The sequence below is a fragment of the Hippocampus zosterae genome, chromosome 2, assembly GCF_025434085.1.
Source record: "Hippocampus zosterae strain Florida chromosome 2, ASM2543408v3, whole genome shotgun sequence".
Classification (NCBI taxonomy): domain Eukaryota; kingdom Metazoa; phylum Chordata; class Actinopteri; order Syngnathiformes; family Syngnathidae; genus Hippocampus; species Hippocampus zosterae.
The window spans coordinates 35,336,722-35,358,513 of NC_067452.1; the positions used below are offsets into that span (position 1 = coordinate 35,336,722).

Sequence of the window (21,792 nt, forward strand, 5' to 3'; positions counted from 1 at the left end):
AAACAGGTTTTCAGGCTTGCCTTCCTCCCAAATTGGTCTCCCATCCGAGAACTTCCTACTGTGAAGTGCTGTACACTAGTGTGCAGATTGCAGGGAATGTGATTATTAAAAAAAGTACTTGGCACAGTTTTTAAAAAATGTATTTGTTTATTTATTTATTTATTTGACTGTTCATCCAACAAAAGTCCAAAACTATTTTCTTTGCATCCAAGTTCAATCATTGTCTGGGCAACGGTGACACTTCCATGCCTGTTTACGGTGCTAAACTCCAACAGATTTGCTAATTCAGTGCTAATTTGTCTGTGAAGGGGAAAAAAAAAGATTTCGATTAATTTGCCATTTTATGCAGTTTGCGTCAGAGGGCGCAGTCACATTCACCGCCATTCATATTGAGTTGTTGACACAAATGTACTTTCTTCACTGTGTGTTAGTGTGTATGTGAGAGAGAGAAAAGAGAGTGAGTGTAGCAACTAGAAATGCGTTTTATAGCTCTCGACAAATAGCCTTCACACTGGCGTTATTTAGTGCACTTAAAGGGCAACATTGTCAGGCTTGTCTGAACGTGGTAGTATACCATCCACTTGCCAGTGCAGCAGCTGTGTTGAAAGTCTTTGTAGCAGTTTTGGCAAGAAAACGATTCTTTGAAACAATATATAGTATTTCAAGTCATTTGAGGAGAAGTTTGATGCAACGCGTGAGGATGGAGTTACAAATACTTCACCTTAATCCAGTCTACCCCAACTGACACCGTTCGTGAAGGAACTGAATGGTGATTGGATCCCACAAAAAGTAGACAAAAGTCTTATAGTCCGATGCATCTTCCATATGGATCAATATTCAGATTTTTTTTGGACGTAGTATTTTAAATGTTCTGTGAAGCGCTTTGTTACAGCTGCAGCGGTTGTGAGAGCTCTATATAAATGAAGCTGTATTGTATTGTATTCCGGCGGCCCGGTAGCCCAGTGGTTAGCACGTCGGCTTCACAGTGCAGAGGTACCGGGTTCGATTCCAGCTCCCTGTGTGGAGTTTGCATGTTCTCCCCGGGCTTGCGTGGGTTTTCTCCGGGTGCTCCGGTTTCCTCCCACATTCCAAAAACATGCGTGGCTGATTGAACACTCTAAATCGTCCCTAGGTGTGATTGTGAGTGCGAATGGTTGTTCATTTCTGTGTGCCCTGCGATTGGCTGGCAACCGATTCAGAGTGTCCCCCGCCTACTCCCCGAAGACAGCTAGGATAGGCTCCAGCACCCCCCGCGACCCTAGTAGGATCAAGCGGCTCGGAAGATGAATGAATGAATGAATGTATTGTATTCCGTTAGCATAGCTCCATCTAGTGCATGCATAACGCAACCGCAGCCACTATAGGAGCTTCTATTCTATGCGCCTTATAATGCGGTGCGCCGTGTGCAGTATATGAATCGGTTTTAAAATAGGCCATTCATTGAAGCTGGGCCTTATACACCAAAGCGCCTTATAAAATACGGTAATTCCATTTATATTATTTTCAGTGGGAAGTTATAATTGACACCAAAAGCTCGACAAGCTCCCCAGAACAGCTGACGTCATCAGAGGTTCCACTGGAATCAAAGTGATGAACATTTTCCCAAAAGAATTGTTAGGTTACGAAAGAATCCAAATAAAGTTAAGCCAATTTCAACAAGAATCAGTCGTTTCAATTTCAGTGGTGTTGCCAAATGATTTCTGCTGCAGATGTGGTCGATCCCTGAGCTTCCATCTACTACGCGTTGTTGTTGGAAAGTAGTTCAGTTTGAGCTTGAAAAAGATTTGTGTTTTTTTTTCTTTTTCTTTTTTACTTTTACTACGGTACCCTGTTCGATTCTTAGAAGAGCTGCTTGGTGTGAAAGTAAGCAGTAGGCCTGTAACACACATGGAGCTCGGAAGAAAAAAAAGATAGATGGACATAAATCACTGTGTTGGCAACAGGATTTCGCTGTGCGTGTACAGTATACGTGGAAATTTTCCACTGTGGGTTTCACCCTTTCATTATTTTTTTTCTCTTGAGCGGCGTTGAAGTTTTGTGTGGGGGCTATAAATGTTCTCAAATGTTCTCTCGCAAAAAAAGAGGGGCAGATTAAAATCTTTGGTGACAAAAGCTGCCGCCGTCACTTCCTAATTACATTCTTCTCAAGTTAACAACACCTGGTTCATTTTGTGGCGACACAGTGCTTTTTTATTTTTTTTTATTTTTGTAATGACAATGTAATGAAAGCCTGATGACTTGTTAAGACTTTTTACCGGTCGGGCTATTGAGCGGCCGGAGGGACTGCATGTCACCTTTCAGTAAATACACTGAAGCGTGTGCTTCCTGTGTATGGTTCCCTGGAACCTTTTCAGATATTTGAATTCATCAAACCGCAGTTGGTCCCTGTCAGCCAACTGGGCCCTCGCAGTGAAAGGAACCTTTTTGTCCGCCGCCTGTCTGCCAGCAGTCGGAACAAGTGACTCAGTGAATGCGTTTTTTCGAGAAATTTGGACGAATTATCTGGTCCATTTGCACGGACATTCCATCCTTGGTAGAATTGCATATAAGCACACACTCAGATCTTAGCATGACAACTTTTTCATTGTTACGGCGGCACTGATACGGTATTTCGAAACAATTTGCGCACTGTGTCAAATTATGTTTACGAATCTGTAACCCACGGACCATTTCTTACTAAACTGTCGGGTAAATAGGCGTTAGCGTGCTAAGTATCGAATGTTGTGCAATGAGGGATGGTGTTGTGTAACACTCGCTTATTAATGTTTAATTCTCATTCCACAGTTGGAAGGTCTGCAGCTTCATTCACATCCTTGCAGTCCGCCAAACTTTGCAAAGAAGTTGAAAGAATCACCTGTGTTCATTTTGGGGCTCTTGAAAAGGCCAGCCTGAGGCAGCAGGCTCGATCGACAGTCATTTCGCAACATCAACAATATTGCACGGGGGCTCTTTCATGTCCTTCAGCCAACTTTTCATCTGTCGCTTGGCAGAATGTGAAGACTCTTCGGGCTGACAGACCAATGAACAAAATCACACAAATGAAAGTGATGAATGAAACAAATTGTGGCTGCGGCCAGAAAGCCGGCAGCAACTGGGAGTTACACGCTCTCACAGCACGAGACAGTCGTCAACAGAATTTTTTAGGTACTGTATATTTCTTAGGGGCAGCCCGGTAGTCCAGTGGTTAGCACGTCGGCTTCACAGTGCAGAGGTACCGGGTTCGATTCCAGCTCCGGCCTCCCTGTGTGGAGTTTGCATGTTCTCCCCGGGCCTGCGTGGGTTTTCTCCGGGTGCTCCGGTTTCCTCCCACATTCCAAAAACATGCGTGACAGGCTGATTGGACGCTCTAAATTGTCCCTAGGTGTGAGTGTCAGCGTGGATGGTTGTTCGTCTCTGTGTGCCCTGCGATTGGCTGGCAACCGATTCAGGGTGTCCCCCGCCTACTGCCCGAAGACGGCTGGGATAGGCTCCAGCAACCCCCGCGACCCTAGTGAGGATCAAGCGGTTCGGAAGATGAATGAATGAAAGATGAATATATTTCTTAGTCGGGAGGCCCGGTGGGCCAGTGGTTAGCGCGTTGACCTCACAGTGCAGAGGTGCAGGGTTCGATTCCAGCTCCGGCCTCCCTGTGTGGAGTTTGCATGTTCTCCCCGGGCCTCTGTGGGTTTTCTCCGGGTGCTCCGGTTTCCTCCCACATTCCAAAAACATGCGTGGCAGGCTGATTGAACACTCTAAATTGTCCCGAGGTGTGAGTGTGAGTGCGAATGGTTGTTCGTTTCTGTGTGCCCTGCAATTGGCTGGCAACCGATTCAGGGTGTCCCCCGCCTACTGCCCGAAGACAGCTGGGATCGGCTCCAGCACCCCCGCGATCCTAGTGAGGATCAAGCGGCTCGGAAGATGAATGAATGAAAGATGAATATATTTCTTAGTCGGGAGGCCCGGTGGGCCAGTGGTTAGCGCGTTGACCTCACAGTGCAGAGGTGCAGGGTTCGATTCCAGCTCCGGCCTCCCTGTGTGGAGTTTGCATGTTCTCCCCGGGCCTCCGTGGGTTTTCTCCGGGTGCTCCGGTTTCCTCCCACATTCCAAAAACATGCGTGGCAGGCTGATTGAACACTCTAAATTGTCCCGAGGTGTGAGTGTGAGTGCGAATGGTTGTTCGTTTCTGTGTGCCCTGCAATTGGCTGGCAACCGATTCAGGGTGTCCCCCGCCTACTGCCCGAAGACAGCTGGGATCGGCTCCAGCACCCCCGCGATCCTAGTGAGGATCAAGCGGCTCGGAAGATGAATGAATGAAAGATGAATATATTTCTTAGTCGGGAGGCCCGGTGGGCCAGTGGTTAGCGCGTTGACCTCACAGTGCAGAGGTGCAGGGTTCGATTCCGGCTCCGGCCTCCCTGTGTGGAGTTTGTATGTTCTCCCTGGGGCCTGCGTGGGTTTTCTCCGGGTACTCTGGTTTCCTCCCACATTCCCAAAACATGCATGGCAGGTCAATGGGGCACTCTAAATCTGAGGTGTGAGTGTGATGGTTGGTTGTTCGTCTATGTGTTCCCTGTAATTTACTTACAACCGGTTCAGGGTGTCCCCCGCCTACTGCCACAAGTCAGCTGAGGTAGACTCCAGCACACCCCGCGACTCTCGTGAGGATAAAGTGATAACGAATGGATGGATGTAATGTTGCACGGATTTGAAACAGCCCACGCAAAGTACTTCCGACCACTCAGAAGCAGTCTTTCTGCTTCGCGGGATGCATCATAAAATCTATGCACATATTTTTTAGAAAAATGTAAAACCGCGTGTTCCCTATACCGCACGGCGATGGCACAGTTATTTGCTGTGGCACAGAACATGGCATTACGTAACGAGCACCCCCGCTTCTCTTACATACACAAAACTCATTTGATTTACGGTCGCATTCAAAACAAAAATGAAAAAGTCTCGCACAGGCCGGTAGAGTAATAAATATGTTTTTGAGTTATTATGAATTGTCATAATAATAATAATAATAATAATAATAATAATTCATTCATTCATTCATCTTCCGTACCGCTTGATCCTCACTAGGGTCGCGGGGGGTGCTGGAGCCCATCCCAGCCGTCTCCGGTCAGTAGGCGGGGGACACCCTGAATCGGTTGCCAGCCAATCGCAGGGCACACATAGACGAACAATCATTACACTCACACTTAGGGACAATTTAGAGTGTTCAATCAGCCTGCCATGCATATTTTTGGAATGTGGGAGGAAACTGGAGCACCCGGAGAAAACCCACGCAGGCCCGGGGAGAACATGCAAACTCCACACAGGGAGGCCGGAGCTGGAATCGAACCCGGTACCTCTGCACTGTGAAGCCCACGTGCTAACCACTGGACTACCGGGCCGCCCTAATAATAATAATAATAATAATAATCATGCGCAGCGATACTGCATTGTAGGTGCTTGTTAGCATTAAGAAGTAATAAATGAGTTTAATAAACAAAAGAATAGAGCTGTGTGTTTTCTCACAAATGCATTTTTGCTTCTTTTGGTCAAGATTAATTCCAGTACTGTTATATTTACACTATTGCATAGTGCACAATGTAGCTTCCCTCCCTCTGACAATTCCATGATGCTGAAGTAGCTCCGCAAAGATTTCCTTCATGGCTACTACTCGTTTGCCTTTTCATTAGGCTCTGAGTGAAGCAGTTCAAGCGAGAGCACAGGAAATCAGTCGAATTAACAGCTGCCACCGGTGAATCAGCTTTCACCACAGCGTGCTCTCACGCTCCTTTCTGCTGGGATTTTTACCTCCCACTTTTTGGGACCCTCCTTTTTTTTCCCCTCATATTTTTTTTCTTGGCAGGCAAACAGCTCGCATGAGATCTTTCAGCAGTCTGGCTCAGGGAAATGTCAGTTTGGTTTATACTCTGCATAAAATGAAAACAAATAAATAAATAAATAAAAAAGCAGGGGCGGCCCGGTAGTCCAGTGGTTAGCACGTGGGCTTCACAGTGCAGAGGTACCGGGTTCGATTCCAGCTCCGGCCTCCCTGTGTGGAGTTTGCATGTTCTCCCTCCCCGGGCCTGCGTGGGTTTTCTCCGGGTGCTCCGGTTTCCTCCCACATTCCAAAAATATGCATGGCAGACTGATTGAACACTCTAAATTGTCCCTAGGTGTGAGTGTGAGTGCGAATGGTTGTTCGTCTCTGTGTGCCCTGCGATTGGCTGGCAACCGATTCAGGGTGTCCCCTGCCTACTGCCCGGAGACAGCTGGGATAGGCTCCAGCGCCCCCCGCGACCCTAGTGAGGATCAAGCGGCTCGAAGATGAATGAATGAATGAATTAAAAAAAGCAGCGGGAGGTGGAATTTCACAAACCATTATGTTAGCATTATCCAAAGATTCTTGCCTTCAAGAACCGCGATTGTCGACTACCTTACAAGTAATCCCTGATCATAAAAAATAAAGATCAAGTCAGGAAGAAGTCTGTAATAAAACCATCCGCTTATTGGATTACATCAACTGAGCACACGCACGCGCACACACACACACACACACACACACACACACAGACTGGAGATTAAGGTCTCATGGTGTGATGTCACAGGATGAAGCTGCAAGGATGAACATTATTTTGGAAACGGCTTCCCAAACATTCCTGCTTCACTCAGTCACCGATGACGCTTCTTCGGTGGACAGGTGTGTGTAATGCAATCTGCTTTTCGAACACTAGACCTGGATTTGCTTTTTCTGCTCTATTGAGAGCCGGCAGTGATCTCAGATGAAGGCTCCTTCGACGTGTGATGTTGTTTTTTTTTGGGGGGGGGGGTGGATTGTCCCCTGGAGTTTGGGTGAGGCTTCTTGTGTGTTAACGCTTGCCAAAATCATCTTTTACGCGATAAAAGAAATCTACCAAGTGCCAATTTGAGGATTTTTAGGAATGGTCGTTTAAAAGATGTGAACGGCAACATTTCTATATATTTTGGGTGGAAAACGTAGATTGAATGTTGATCTATTCCATACGGTGATTTATTTTGTGTAGATTAATTCCGTATCAGGCGGCCCGCTGGTGCAGTGTTTAGCGCCTCGACCTCACAGTGCAGAGGTACCGGGTTCAATTCCAGCTCCGGCCTCCCCGTGTGGAGTTTGCATGTTCTCCCCGGACCTGTGTGGATTTTCTCCGGGTACTCCGGTTTCCTCCCACATTTCAAAAAAAGATGCGTGGCAGGCTGATTGGACGCTCTAAATTGTCCCTAGATGTGAGTGTGAGTGCGAATGGTTGTTTGTTTCTGTGTGCCCTGCGATTGGCTGGCAACCGATTCGGGGTGTCCCCCGCCGACTGCCCGAAGACAGCTGGGATAGGCTCCAGCACCCCCCGCGACCCTAGTGAGGATCAAGCGGCTCGGAAGATAATTCAGTATCAGGCGGCCCGGTAGTGCAGTGTTTAGCGCCTCGACCTCACAGTGCAGGGATACCGGGTTCAATTCCAGCTCCGGCCTCCCTGTGTGGAGTTTGCATGTTCTCCCCGGGCCTGTGTGGGTTTTCTCCGGGTACTCCGGTTTCCTCCCACATTCCAAAAAACATGCATGCCGGGCTGATTGAACACTCTAAATTGTCCCGATGTGCAAGTGTGAGTGCGAATGGTTGTTTGTCTCTTTGTGTCCTGTGATTGGCTGGCAACCGGTTCAGGGTGTCCCCCGCCTACTGCCCGAAGACAGCTGGGATAGGCTCCAGCACCCAACGCAACCCTAGTGAGGATAAAGCAGATTGAAAAATGAATGAACGAATGAATGAATAATTCTGTATCTCTTCATTGATAGCAAGGGTCCACAATCTTACTCTTGCGACAAAGTGCGCAGACTCAAAGGAGAGCACTGACTGAAACACAGCCAACACGCCATCATTTCCTCGCTTGATTTCGCAGTCCCATCTGTTATCATGTCGACTTTGAGGCGATTTGACCCCGTGCAGCTGTTTGACAAACCAGACAGTTGAACATTTTGTGTACATGACATTTTGCACCAGAACTAAACTAAATACGATTTTATGACTTGGATGACGCCCCATCGCGTGGGGCTCTCCTCTCTGCTCATATAAGGAAGGCTTGTCAGGAACTGAAGTGAGATCAGTTCAGGATATAGGAGGGGAAGCGGAGAAGGGGGTGGAGGTTGGGGGCCGATCCCATGAGACAAACCAGATTAGGTGAAGAAGCCAGGAGAAAAAAATTGCATGGATGAAAAAAATACAAAATAAACAAAACAAAAGATGCCTTCAGACTGAGCTCACCGGGAGTCTCCCTTACATAGACTCCTTTCTGTTTTGAGGAATTGACCTTAAAGACCAAACAAGGACCAGCGCGACTATTAGCATGCTTTACGTAAGAGCCCGGCTTCTTGGCAAAGACCAAAAGTATTTTTCACGAACAGCCTCTTCCTTTGACTCCGTTTTGACTTCATCACCCTCTTCCTAAAGCCTCTCCTCATCACATAAAGCGCTTATTTGCTCAGTCGGCCCAGGGAGGACGTTGAAATAATCCTGCGTCTCTCCTCCAGTCACCTACCGCGACTCCTCCGCTGCTCTATCTGCTGTCAATCTAATGTCAAGGTTTGTAAATGTTTGCGAGCACTGATAAAGCAACACATTTGACAGGGCTTCCCCCGCAGAGCGGCGTGAGAAGGCGAAATAGTTCAAACATCACGCAACCACGTGGAGGTGTCATGGTGTCTGCTCACTTTCCAAGGTGTTGAGCCTCGCCTTATCCTCCTCTCGATGACGTCACAGCGTTTTCCGCGGAACCAGCAGTGACCCCTTTTGTGGCATTTTGCAACAATTCACCGATAAGAAATAAAAGCAGGCTTCTCAGTAGCAGTATTTGGCCGAAAGGCCCTTTTTTGGTCATGTCACTGTGATCACCGGCCAAATAAGTCAGCCAGACTTAGAAGCTACGTTGCTGCTGCCTCACTGACCCCTGGCAACAATCTACTGACACGTAGCGCACGGAAGTACATTCTCAGCCTGGTGATTAAAATGAAATTCTTTATACAATGGATTATTCTTCACTCCCTCAATGTGATATGATTTATATGTATATATATATATTTACTTTTTTCCCCCTTGAGTGTAATGTGTCTTGTACAGCCTCATTGGATCTCAAACACTAGAGGGAGTGAAGTGCTAATAACCGGCCCTTGAATGCAACGTTTCCTTGTTGGGTCAGTAATTGCCACCCGCTCCACACAGAGAAAATCCTACGATGAACAAGATGTTTTGTTTATTTTTCTTCTTGGGTCTCTCTCAAATCCAGAAGGCACGATCCGAATAACCCTTTTTTTTCTGTAGAAAAGAACATAGGGGGCGTCCCGGTAGCCCAGTGGTTAGCACGTCGGCTTCACAGTGCAGAGGTACCGGGTTCGATTCCAGCTCCGGCCTCCCTGTGTGGAGTTTGCATGTTCTCCCCGGGCCTGCGTGGGTTTTCTCCGGGTACTCCGGTTTCCTCCCACATTCCAAAAATATGCATGGCAGGCTGATTGAACACTCTAAATTGTCCCTAGGTGTGAGTGTGAGTGCGAATGGTTGTTCGTCTCTGCAGCAGGCCCCCCCCCCCCCCCCCGCGGCCCTAGTGAGGATCAAGCGGTTAGGAAGATGAATGAATGAATGAATGAATGAAAGAACATCGGAGTACGATAGTGTTTGTGTACGTTTGCATTAGAATTTTTGCAAGAGAAAACATTTACGACATAGAAAATGTCTATGTACATTGAATCGATTTTAGAGGGTTCCATCATTTGTTCATTTTCAGGGGTGTCCAACTCATTTTAGTTGGGGGCCAATTTGGAGTTACTTCCTCCCTCGGAAAACCATCGTGGCAGTGAAACCACAAAATTATTACTTCTACACAACAAATGAATAGATTGCTAGGTTTGAAAGCTGTCAAGTAAATGATAATAGTATGTTCTATTATTGTTCAACGGAGTGTCAACTGGGTAACAAAATTCTTACAAAATCTCAATGTTATTTATTACACATGACAATTTGACATTTCGGGACAGATTTTAGCAAGTTGACACACATGATTTGCTTTTGCGGGCCACATGAGATGACCTGGCGGGCCGGATCTGGCCCCTGGGCCTTGAGTTTGACACATGTGATTTATACGCTAAAATACTTAATGCATTGGTTTTATTAAAATTAGGGATTTTGCATACACATTTGAACTCTATATACCAGATCTACGAATGACCTGGCTAATCTGTCCGTTTTGAAAATGAAAGTTTGCCAACCGTTGCTCAAGATTTTCGCCACCCCATATGAATCCAAAAGTCATTATTTGCTCCAGTGTTGTTAATCATCCAGTCTGACACGTTCTGTCACTGCATAACCATGGCAACTAAGTAAACACACTGCAACAAGATCCCCGGAGGGACCTTTCAACCCTGAACGTACTAAGCGATTTATCGCAGGTAAGGCTTCGCTTTCCTCGCTGAGCAAACAGCCCATAGTAGCCAAAACATTAGCTGGTTCCACTTCTTCCAAGAGGATAAAGGATCAAAGATTTCAGAGTGTAAAATGAGCTGTTCCTCTGAAAGAGGAAGATCTGCGGTTGGAGCGTTCGGAATTCCAAATGGGAGCTTTAGTCTGCCAACGGCCACCAAGCGCAAAGCCTCATCGTGTCAGACCTTCTTAGTGATGACATGTTGAGTGGCAGTGTGAACACCAAGCCAGGTGCAGTACAATAGGACCACGGAAAAAGTCAAATCCTAGCAGACCATAACAGTGGGATTTGGATACATGGGCGAAATTGAAAAGTAGAACTCAGGTGTGTGACTACAGTACTGGAAGCCAAGCCCCTAAACAATAACTGCCTCCATTCCCAACATAATCTGCAATTTCCGATGTTTTAGTTCCCTGCAACTGGAATGAATTCCATGTTGACTTGAGGGCTTGCGGTCGGCAGACATCTCACTATTAAAATGATTTCAAAATTGTGCAATTTTAGATTGATTTCAAAGATCCCTGGACTTCCCACCCAACCTAATTGCATTATTGTTGATTTACTAGTCTGGTGACCAAAGCATAATTGATGACATTGTTCTCATCAATTTTATATAGTGAAACGCCGCCTATTCATGGTTTGTATTCATTCATTCATCTTCCGAACCGCTTCATCCTCACTAGGGTCACGGGGGTGCTGGAGCCTATCCCAGCTGTCTTCGGGCAGTAGGCGGGGGACACCCCGAATTGCTAGCCAGCCAATCGCAGGGCACAAAGAGACGAACAACCATGCACGCCCACACTCACACCTACGGACAATTTTGAGTGATCAATCAGCCTGCCACGCATGTTTTTGAAATGTGGGAGGAAACCGGAGTACCCGGAGAAAACCCACGCAGGCCCGGGGAGAACATGCAAACTCCACACAGGGAGGCCGGAGCCGGAATTGAACCCGGTACCTCTGCACTGTGAAGTCGACGTGCTAACCACTGGACTACCGGGCCGCCCATTTTGTGTTTGTATTCTATTGTTTCATAATAACATTGATTCATTCATTTTCCGATCCGTTTCTCCTCACAAGGGTCGCGGGGGGTGCTGGAGCCTATCCCAGCTGTCTTCGGGCATTAGGCCGGGGACACCCTGTACCGGTTGCCAACCACTCGCAGGGCACGCAGACACGAACAACCATCTGCGCTCAATATAATATACCATTAGGTGTGGCATGGTGGTTGACTGGTTGACATGTACGCCTCACGAAGCATGAAGGTTTGATTCTGGCTCCGGCCTTCCTTGGTGGAGTTTGCATGTTCCATGTAAAACACAAGTTGCGAGCGCTTTAGGCTTTATTTGATGCAATTCCACTCCAGTCCTGTAGATGGACATATTGCCCGTAACAAAGTTGGTGACAACTGATCCACTTGGTGATCTTTTCTCAGCTAAGATCCATCTGCTATATTGGTTGGGTCACTCCTCCATTCGGTTGAAACATGAGGAGACTGTAAAGTTTGTGAGTCAAAATGAAATCAGCAATTTGTATTTTACTCAGCAAAACGAACAACCTAACAAATCTCAACGTGTGCTTGGAAGCTGTCGTGAGGCTTTGAAAATGGTTTCAAGTTTCAAGCTGCACACAAATGAGCACGAAATGAATTGGGGATTGGACACATTGCTCAAGGGCACCTTGTCATCACCTAGGAACCAAGTTGGCATTCTCTCAGCAGTCTCCCTCCATCTTTTTTTGTACCCCTCTTTGTACGCCCAAGGACTTTAGTTCACATGGTCCCACCCCATTTCTCATTCTTTTTGTAGTTCTTTGGGGACCCCCAAAAATGTCAAAGATTATGTAACATAACCTTTTTGTTGTCATACACTAAAGGAAGATGAGATACAGAGATGTACAGTATCTGCATGTTTTTTTTTCTCCCCTTTGAACCACCCGTCTGTGTTTATGAGTCACCTTCCTTTAGCGGTTGTTGTTTTGACAAGGGGAGGGCGGCTCACGCGAAAATTTGGCTTGATTTAACTGCACACTCTCCCTTCCTGTGATGGAATTCCTCTCGTCAAAAAAGTCAATTTCCCAAACACTGTCTCTATTTAGAGAGCCGCGGAAGACAGCTCTGCATATTTACCGAAACTCTGGGAAACATGTTGGGATACAGTTTACTCATTTATCAAAGTTAATCAACACTGAATTCATCCTTTCCAGGGTTAAAGTGAGGCCATCTTTTTCACCTTGAGCTAGCCACCAAATAAGCTCGATAAAATCATTCCAATTAAAAACAACAGCATTCCATTGATGACGTGGGGGGGTTGTTGCTGTTAGTGGACTGACTTAACGTTACGTTTTTTTGCTTTCGTAAATGCCATGCAAGTGTAAGATAGTATATTATCTTTCATATCTTGTGACACGGTAATGAAAGCGCACGTTTAGGGAGGTGTGTTGATTTTATTTTATTTTTTGTTCTGTGATCGTCATCACACTTTGTGTCTTGGTTATTGCTGGAAAAAAAAATCATTAAAAAACGCAAAAAGTCCAATAAGACACTTGTAGGGCCCTTTTTTCACGCCCAACATCTCCCAAATACAGAAAACTAGCCTCATACCAGTCCGAAAATCAAGATGTCGCGGCTTTTATACCCGAAAGCAGCCAGTGTTAAGCGTAGTTAAGCATAGTACTTGTAGTGTTTTAATCCTTTAGATGTGCACTGAGTTAAAAAGTCACGCTCAGTTGTGAAATATGCTGAGCTCTCACATGACATTGCTTTACTTTTTTTTTTTTCCTGCAAATTTTGGCTCAATTCCAAATTGTTTCAGGGCAAAAGCGGATTTCTTGAGCTGTTGTAAAATCAATGCCCCTTTGTGGCTGTTGGCAGAAATTTTTTTTTTTCCAAGTTCCTAGCCATTGTGAAAATACATTTTATTGGCCTTACTTATTTCCATTGTCGGAAAAAAAGTAGACTGGTCACACCTTTCATGGAGCCAGTACTTATTTTTTCAAAAGGACGTGTAGTCGGCACCGGTGCTGAAAAAACATTTCAAAATGGAAGCAAATATCCTGTCCTGTTCTTTTGCCATTACACAACAAGACAGAGGACCAAAACAAAATATATATTTTTTAAAATTAGATGCCATGAAAAGAGAGACGCGTTCGTTAGGTTTGCAGGATCGTGAATAGCTTGAAGATGTAATCATTGACTCTCTTCCTTTGCTTTGCTATGTGCTAGTCACTCATTTAAAGAGCGCCACGGTTAATGAATGGACATTTAAATGACCCTTGCACACCCCTTCATAAACGGTATTTGCTTCATGTTGGAATTGTTGTCACTGTATTTTTAGCAGACGAGAGGTTGTAATCTTCTTGATTCCTTACGGCTTACCACTTTCTAACTTTTTTTTTTTTGGGACGGGTTTAGTTTCCACAGAAACCAGACATGAGTCACCCGTGTCAAGTTTAGCCGATTCAGCGCTTCAAGTGAGGTCTTGGATTCCCAGCTCTCTCTCTCTCTCTCTCTCTCTCTCTCTCTCTCTCCACTATGCAACATGTCCGGAAAATGAAAATGAAGGGTTTGGGTGGTGGAACAGTGCCTAGTACTGTTCTTACTTAAGATGCCCTTTGCCTCATCTACGTCACTGCCCTCAGCCGCCCCCTCGCTCTGCCTCGCCTCATAATATTACTTTCAGAAGTCATCTGCTTTTCTCTCTATCGTTTGCCCTCTCTACAACTTGTTTGGTGTTTGCACGCACTCTTTAATTTATCACGATTTTGTTGAAAGTGTTGCATTTCTTCCCTTTGGAAGAAAAAAAAAAGTACATTGCTCAAATAAGTGAAACATTTAAGAAAAACAATTTAACGCTTTCATGCACTCTGTAACCCAGGGGACGGCAACCCAAAATGTTGAAAGAGCCATATTGGACCGAAGAAAAACAAAAAACAAATATGTCTGGAGCCGCAAAAAAATGATAAGCCTTATATAAGCCTTACAATGAAGGCAACACACGCCATCTGTATATATATTAGCTATATTAACCTACAATCTAGGTAATAATCTATACAATATATTAACCTACAATCAAAATGACTAAGTTGCCGCAATCGACCCGTTACCGCACACGTGCACATACACACACACGTACACACAACGGCCCCGAAGGGGAACGAAACAGAAAAAATAAAGTAGATTCAAGAGTTTGTGAAAATCACTGCCTACGCCGAGACCTGATGCAGAGGCATGGGACGCACTTTTGCGGCTAATATTGAAGCTCACGTATACCGTTTTCAAAATGCTTCTCTCACCCCTTCAGATTACCATTTTTGCCAGTAGCCCAGTGAATTGTACATGAAACTCCGTTTCATTTAAAAAAAAAATTTTTTTACAACAGCCAGCTGTCCTGCCTTGCTGATAGAAAGGTGTGTCGCAGACTATGATGCAAATCTTTGTTGACAGAAATGTTGACATTTAATGTTTATTCTACACAAGATTACAGCATTGGAAAACATCGAGAATGTTTGTCTCACGTTTCTCCTCTGACAGAAACTCAATTAAAACAAAAAATATATATTTCCGGGCGGCCCGGTAGTCCAGTGGTTAGCACGTGGGCTTCACAGTGCAGAGGTACCGGGTTCGATTCCAGCTCCGGCCTCCCTGTGTGGAGTTTCCATGTTCTCCCCGGGCCTGCGTGGGTTTTCTCCGGGTGCTCCGGTTTCCTCCCACACTCCAAAAACATGCGTGGCAGGCTGATTGAACACTCTAAATTGTCCCTAGGTGTGAGTGTGAGCGTGAATGGTTGTTCGTCTCTGTGTGCCCTGCGATTGGCTGGCAACCGATTCAGGGTGTCCCCCGCCCACTGCCCGGAGACAGCTGGGATAGGCTCCAGCGCAACCCTATTGAGGTTTCAAGCGGTTAGGAAGATGAATGAATGAATGAATATATATTTCCCTCCCCCATATTTTTCCAATTTAAAACATTTTGGAAAAAGCTCCAGGGAGCCACTAGGGCGGCGCTAAAGAGCCCCCCATTGTAACATGATAACATAATATGCTGTCCACTGTAGTAACCGCTGTCCCTGAAAGGGTTAAATTTGTGGCTGGCAACATCTGCGGCCCCTTCGAGGCACCAATTACACTGGTCGAAATAGTTTGTGGTTGCAACATGAACAGAAACAGAACTGAAGCCTGATGTTACTTTGGTCTACTCTATCGACAGTATGATGAACAATTTGTTGCATATGCGTGTGTGTGGTCCAACCTCAGTCCAGTTCGCATCTAAGCGTGATCCTTTTGGCTTTTTGTATTTTATTTCCAACCGAATAATACGTTTAAAAAAAAAAAAAAGTAAGAGTGTGGTTTGAGGTCATTTTATTTGACGATTTACATCGGGGAACTTCTCGTGAGGCTCACATGACGAGTAAGAATGTGAGCCCGCATGAAGTGCATGCGCAACAAAAAAGCCTTTGCACCATGCCTTCGTCGTCACTCGGGGTGTCACGGATTTCCCTTGCGTTGCAAACCGGTAAAATAATCACGAATTCAGTCAGTAAAGCGATGACTCACTTTGAGCATTTTTTTACGCACCAAGGTCAAGCCTTACATTTGTCCACCATTTTTCATTTTAATCTACGGCTGTGAAAAGAAAAAGCAGTTTATGTTTGATTTTTAGATTTGTGAAGTGTCATTGTTCAACAGATGTTCGAACTATTGTCACAAGGACTTTTACTCTCTGTTGTCTCTGTGAAGTTAACGACCTCATGCCGGTCAACGATGAGCTCATTGTTCGGTTCCTGATTGCAAAACACTTCCCGTAAGTCGTCCGTTAGAGCTATTCCAACACAACTCTTTAATTGTGCGAGAAAAAAAAAAAGAATAATCTGCTTCAGCAAATTCACTCAAACTTTTCTTTCTCATTGCTCCACTTTATTTACTTTAACCTCGCTTTGTCTTGCTACCGTCGTATCTCTGCGACCTTTCGCACAGCCTCCGCCCCCTCCCTCCCCCCTGCCTCCTCATTCTACTGGAAAGCAGCCCAGCAAGCCGGATGGCTTACGCCATGACCCGCACCCTGCAGATGTGCGAGGCCACAGGGAAAGACAATGTGTGTTTAATTGTGTGTCGGCCCGAATAGGGCGTGATGATTCACGGTGTGTGTCTCGGCTAAGCCCGTTACTGTTTTACGACAGAAAACAAAGAGTCCAGATGAAACGGCAGCATTTTATGCAGTTGGACTCTGGCCTGAAGAGAGTTCTGAACGGAGGGAACTCCTCAAGTCTACTTTAAACTGTTTATCTAAAGTACTCACAGCCACTGATAACCTATTATTAAGCTGCTCTTCATGACATCATTGAAGTCTGTCGGGTGAAAATAAACACACTCAAAATGATGCAGCATGCATGCACCGACTGACATGAAATTATCTTTCATCGTCGATTGACGCTTATTCAACGCTTTGATATGTTTCCCCTTCTCATTCAAGGTCAATCCATGAAGGTTATTAGGCGCCGGAAGCGGTATGTCCTGAGGTGACACCATTTTCGGACCAAGCTGACTGCTTGTAACCTTGTCGAAACTTTCTCTCATCGTGATGACAGGCATTTTAGCCTTCTGAGGATGTTACACAACTCAGCCAACGTAGGTGTTGACCTTTCCTGAGGAGAGCCTGTCTCCCCTTCCCGCTTTGAGAAGCAATAAATCCTCTGGGTTCCTTTGCTCTCTATTGGGAGACCAAGATATTGTTCAAACCGTTTTCTTATGAGGCCTGCTGAGGAATTACTGGTATGCAGATGTTATTCCCTCGCATCCTTTGAGGTCACTCCTTATCTGCCCATTTTTCTCCTAAATGTGTCTCCCCCCCCCCCCTCACCACCACCACCACCCCCATCGCTGTTCTCTGGAATTCCCTGTCTCCGTCTACTCTGAGTCTGTCCAGCTTCTTGCCATCAGTAACTGGCTTTACCAAATTTCCATTAGTGTAAATCAGTACCGCTCTCAGTGCCAATACTCACAATTATTGTCATCTCCAAGAAAAATTGTTAACATTACCTACAAGTGCAACTTTCAAAAAAAAGTTATTGATTTTAGTTCTGCTGTCATACAGGCAGGCGACAAAGTGGTTGACTGTTTCACACGTTCGCCTGACAGTGCAGAGGTCATGGGTTCATGTCTGGCTCTGGCTTCCCTGTGTGCAGTTTGCATGTTGTCCCAGTCCGTGCCTGTGTGGGTTATCTCCGGGTACTCTGGTTTCCTCCCACATTCCAAATGCATGCATGGCAGGATCACTGAACACTCTATCATTGTCCTGAGATATGATTGTGAGGGCGAGTGATTGTTTGTCTCTGTGTGTGCCCTGCGACTGGCTGGCAACCAGTTCAGGGTGTACCCCGCCCACTGCCCGACGACAGCACGTATGGGCTGCAGCACACCCACATTCCTTGTGTGGCTAAAATATTCGAGATAATGAATGGATGGATGTCATCTTTGCCACTTTAGCCTATTATTCTTATTATTTATTTGATCTCATTAAATATATATTAACTAAATAAAATAAATAATTCATTCATTCATCTTCCGAGCCACTTGATCCTCACTAGGGTCGCTGGGCGTTCTGGAGCCTATCCCAGCCGTCTTCGGGCAGTAGGCGGGGGACACCCTGAATCGGTTGCCAGCCAATCGCAGGGCACACAGAAACGAACAACCATTCGCACTCACACTCACACTCACATCTAGGGACAATTTAGAGTGTTTAATCAGCCTGCCTGGCATGTTTTTGGAATGTGGGAGGAAACCGGAGCACCCGGATAAAACCCACGCAGACCCGGGGCGAGCATGCAAACTCCACACAGGGAGGCCAGAGCTGGAATCGAACCCGGTACCTCTGCACTGTGAAGCCGACGTGCTAACCACTGGACTACCAGGACGCCTAACTATATTATTATTTCATCTGCGCTGTATGTTACACATTAGTACATTTGACAAAGTGTATCCTATCCACTCCCAAAAATTCATGACACCCAACAGAAAAATTGTGCCCCATTTTGATTTCTGTTCTTATTTTGTTCTTCTTTTGGAACATATTTTTACATCCAATTATGAACAGTTTCAATTCAAAGGGTCCATGATACAATGTCCTGTATCAACAATATTGGGCAGATCTTCCCTCAAACCTCATGAAGAAGATTTTGGTTCCATTTAGTTTGGGGAATAATGGTATCAATGCTAAGAGAAATGAGTGCTTGGATTTAATTTGGTCTGGTTTACTCTCAAGATGGTTTGCAGGCTGCAACAAACGAGCAAAGTCTCTTGCTCTGTAAGACAATTTTACATCCAGTTCCTAATATTTTTGTCAAATAGCAGGCAGGACTAACATGAAGACAGATAAACATGGGTTGCTTGCACAAGCCATGGGAATATGGCCTTCTGCCCAGTATGGGACACTTCTGAAATGCTACGGGTCAGAGTGTACATTTTTCAGGAGCAGAAGGAATTTCCTACACTCAATGCAGAGCTGGGAGAATGCTGGCAGGAAACCGGACAGGAAGCCTCTGTGGCTGTTTTCCGTTGCTTCATGGGGATGAGTCCATATTAGTCAGAGGATGTAAAGGTGGTTGAGAGATTTGACAATGTGAGGACCCTTGTATCACCGTCCTAAAGTCTTGGGGCGGTTTTTTTGCCAATTGTTTCATTCCTTTTACCCCCTCCACCCCCTCAAAAAAAAAGACATACACGGGCATGATAGTTCATCCCAGCATGGGTTTATTTCTGTTTATTTTTTCAGTTTCTACATCACACCGGTCTTGACGTCCTTACTCTCTGACACCACTTTGCCATCCACTAGAGTCTGAGTCACGGTCACCACTTTGGTCTCGACGGTCTTCTTGCTAACGGCAGCTTCAAGTCTGGAAAAATGAAGAACAACAAAGATTCTTTTAGCTGTCAACGAAGCATGCAAAACAGGGCTTGGTTTGACCTTCATTCTTCACTATGATGACGCTTTGGAAGTTCTTGTCATAGTCGCTCCAACTCACTTTATTTCTTTCTCTCCGTCCAGCAGCCTCCTGTACTCGGCAATCTCAGCCTCTAATTTGACCTTGATGTTGAGGAGGAGCTCGTATTCGCTTCGATTTTGCTGGATTTCGGCGTGGAGCTGAGTGAGCTCTTCCTTCAGCCTCAGAATGATCTCATTGTATTTTTTCACTTCCAGATTGCAGCACATTTCAACGTCCCAGAGTGTTGCCTTCAGGGTCTCTATCTGGTTGGAAAGAGGTTGGGTTTTATTTGATTGATCATTGGATTATGTATGATGTCACATTCTTTATTATAATCCGAGACAAAAGTTACCAGGCTCAGTGCCGACTGCCACTCGATCTCCAACGTCTGATATTTCCTCCTGGTTTCACTTAGCGACTTTGAGGCTTCTTTCAGGGCCGTTGTCTGCTCAGTCACTTGGACCTGCACCTCTGTGATCTGTGCACAAAATTGAAGATTGAGACTTCCGAGCGATTGCACTCAACAAAAAGTGTCTCAAACGAATCACTTGGAGTACCTGGGATTCGTGCCATGCTTTGACTTCCTCTGCATTCTTCTTGATGATCTTCTCGTACTGAGATCTCATCTCCTCCATGACCCTGGATAGGTCCTGGCCTTTGGGGGCATCAACATCCACATGGACTCCGACATGAATGATCTTGGCACGCAATTCAGCAACGTCCTGTCAGAGGGGAAATAAACAGGGAGTGATTTCCTGAGCACAGGCTATCCTGTGCAGTAAGGCAAACAAACACATCTCATGGAACACTTTTAGATGATGTCTATGTTTGTTTGGTTGAATGTTTGGGTGAACTGAGATGCTCCGCTGGTGGCGCTCCCTCACAATGTCTCGGGTCTTCTTGAGGGTGATTAACTCTTCCTTCCGCGATTCAATGTCACTCTCCAAGTGCAGGCGGATCACATTGGTGTCATCCAGAATCTTTCGAAGTCTTGCAATATCAGCCTCCACTGTCTGACGCATAGATAGCTCGTACTCCATCCTAGACAAAGAGAGACAGAGAGATTCAAGATTGCATTTTAGCTTCTTGATTGGATCCCAAAGCTTACAAAACTGTATCACTCACTTGATCCTAAAGTCGTCCGAAGCCAAGTGGACGTTGTCAATGGCGATCGCAATCTGCATGTTGCCCTTAATCTTGTCAAAAATCTCAAAACAAAGAGAGGATTGATTCATTCGTTTCAATGTGAGGAAACTCAGGATTGCATATAGTGACAGATATAAAGATGATGATTTTCATCGCGATCAATTAAGCGGGTGAAAATATAACTTTGGTTAGTTTATCGGCTCCACACAAAGCTAAAAAACTGGATTTCGAGGTAGAGATTCGTGAAATTATAGACGGGGGGGGGGGGGGGGGGGAGTGATACACATACACGACATTTGTGACATATAATCCACGGAAAACTGTGTTTTTACAAGTTTACAAGTAGTTCGAGCTACAGCTAAACATGTCAAAATGTTAACACATGTCTTAATGAACTTGTCTGCATCGTGATGAATCTAGTTTTTTTTTTTTTTTTTTTGCTTATTTTGCTATCTGTGCATCACGTGACACTGAACCATCTACTTCCTCGACCAAGTCTCACATTGTGATCAAGTATCTGGGTCAGGGCAGGGGCTGGAACCTGCCCCCGGTTTATGAAGAGTCGAGACCGGTCACAAGTCAATCATGAATGACTGCGAATGGCGCATTGGGAAATGAACCAATGCTAGTTGCGTGTTAACTATGTTCATTGTCTCACCTTAGCTCGCAGATCCGCAATGATCGCATGATATTTGCTGTACTCCCTCCCCTCCATTGGGCCTTGTTTCTCGGTGGCCTCTCTGATTTTGATCTCCAGCTTGCTGTTGGCATTCTCCAGGCTCTTCACAGTCTCCATGTAGCTGGCCAGGCGGTCGTTAAGGTTCTGCATGGCAAACTTTTCGTTCCCGATGGCCATGGTTCCAGAAATGAACCCCTGGGGCTGGTAGTCTGCAAGGTACCCGCTGAAGTCCAAGCTGCCAACTCTGGAAAGGCTGGAGGTGGTGGTACGGCTTGAGATTCTACGGCGATTTGGCACCACACACGAAAAAGCGTTCCGTTTGACAATTTTGGGCTCCATGGTCAATTGGTGACTGAGCAGAAATGTCCGGGGCAGAAATGTTTGGCCGTTGAGAGTCAAGCCGTAGGAGAGTGCTGGAGTCTTATATATAATCGTGGAAGGCAGAATTCCCTCCTGCCACTCCTCTCCTATCTATATTGCATTTTCACCTTTAACCATTTAGTGCAGACTTTGTCCAAGCAAGACCCGC

At 45.6% G+C, this 21,792-nt stretch overlaps 2 protein-coding genes across 2 annotated transcripts in view; both read right to left on the reverse strand.

Moving 5' to 3' along the window:
• Positions 1-21,792, reverse strand: part of LOC127591554 (LHFPL tetraspan subfamily member 4 protein-like) — a 219,266-nt gene that overhangs the window by 28,042 nt on the left and 169,432 nt on the right. The gene's annotated exons all lie outside the window — the stretch shown is intronic.
• Positions 19,183-21,684, reverse strand: LOC127591361 (keratin, type I cytoskeletal 18-like). The gene is made up of 7 exons (XM_052051428.1): positions 21,243-21,684; positions 20,564-20,646; positions 20,323-20,479; positions 19,996-20,160; positions 19,791-19,916; positions 19,478-19,701; positions 19,183-19,348 (listed from the first exon to the last, which is right to left on the reverse strand). The coding sequence occupies exons 1-7, from the start codon at positions 21,600-21,602 to the stop codon at positions 19,231-19,233; spliced, it is 1,233 nt and encodes a 410-aa protein (XP_051907388.1). The 5' UTR covers positions 21,603-21,684; the 3' UTR covers positions 19,183-19,230.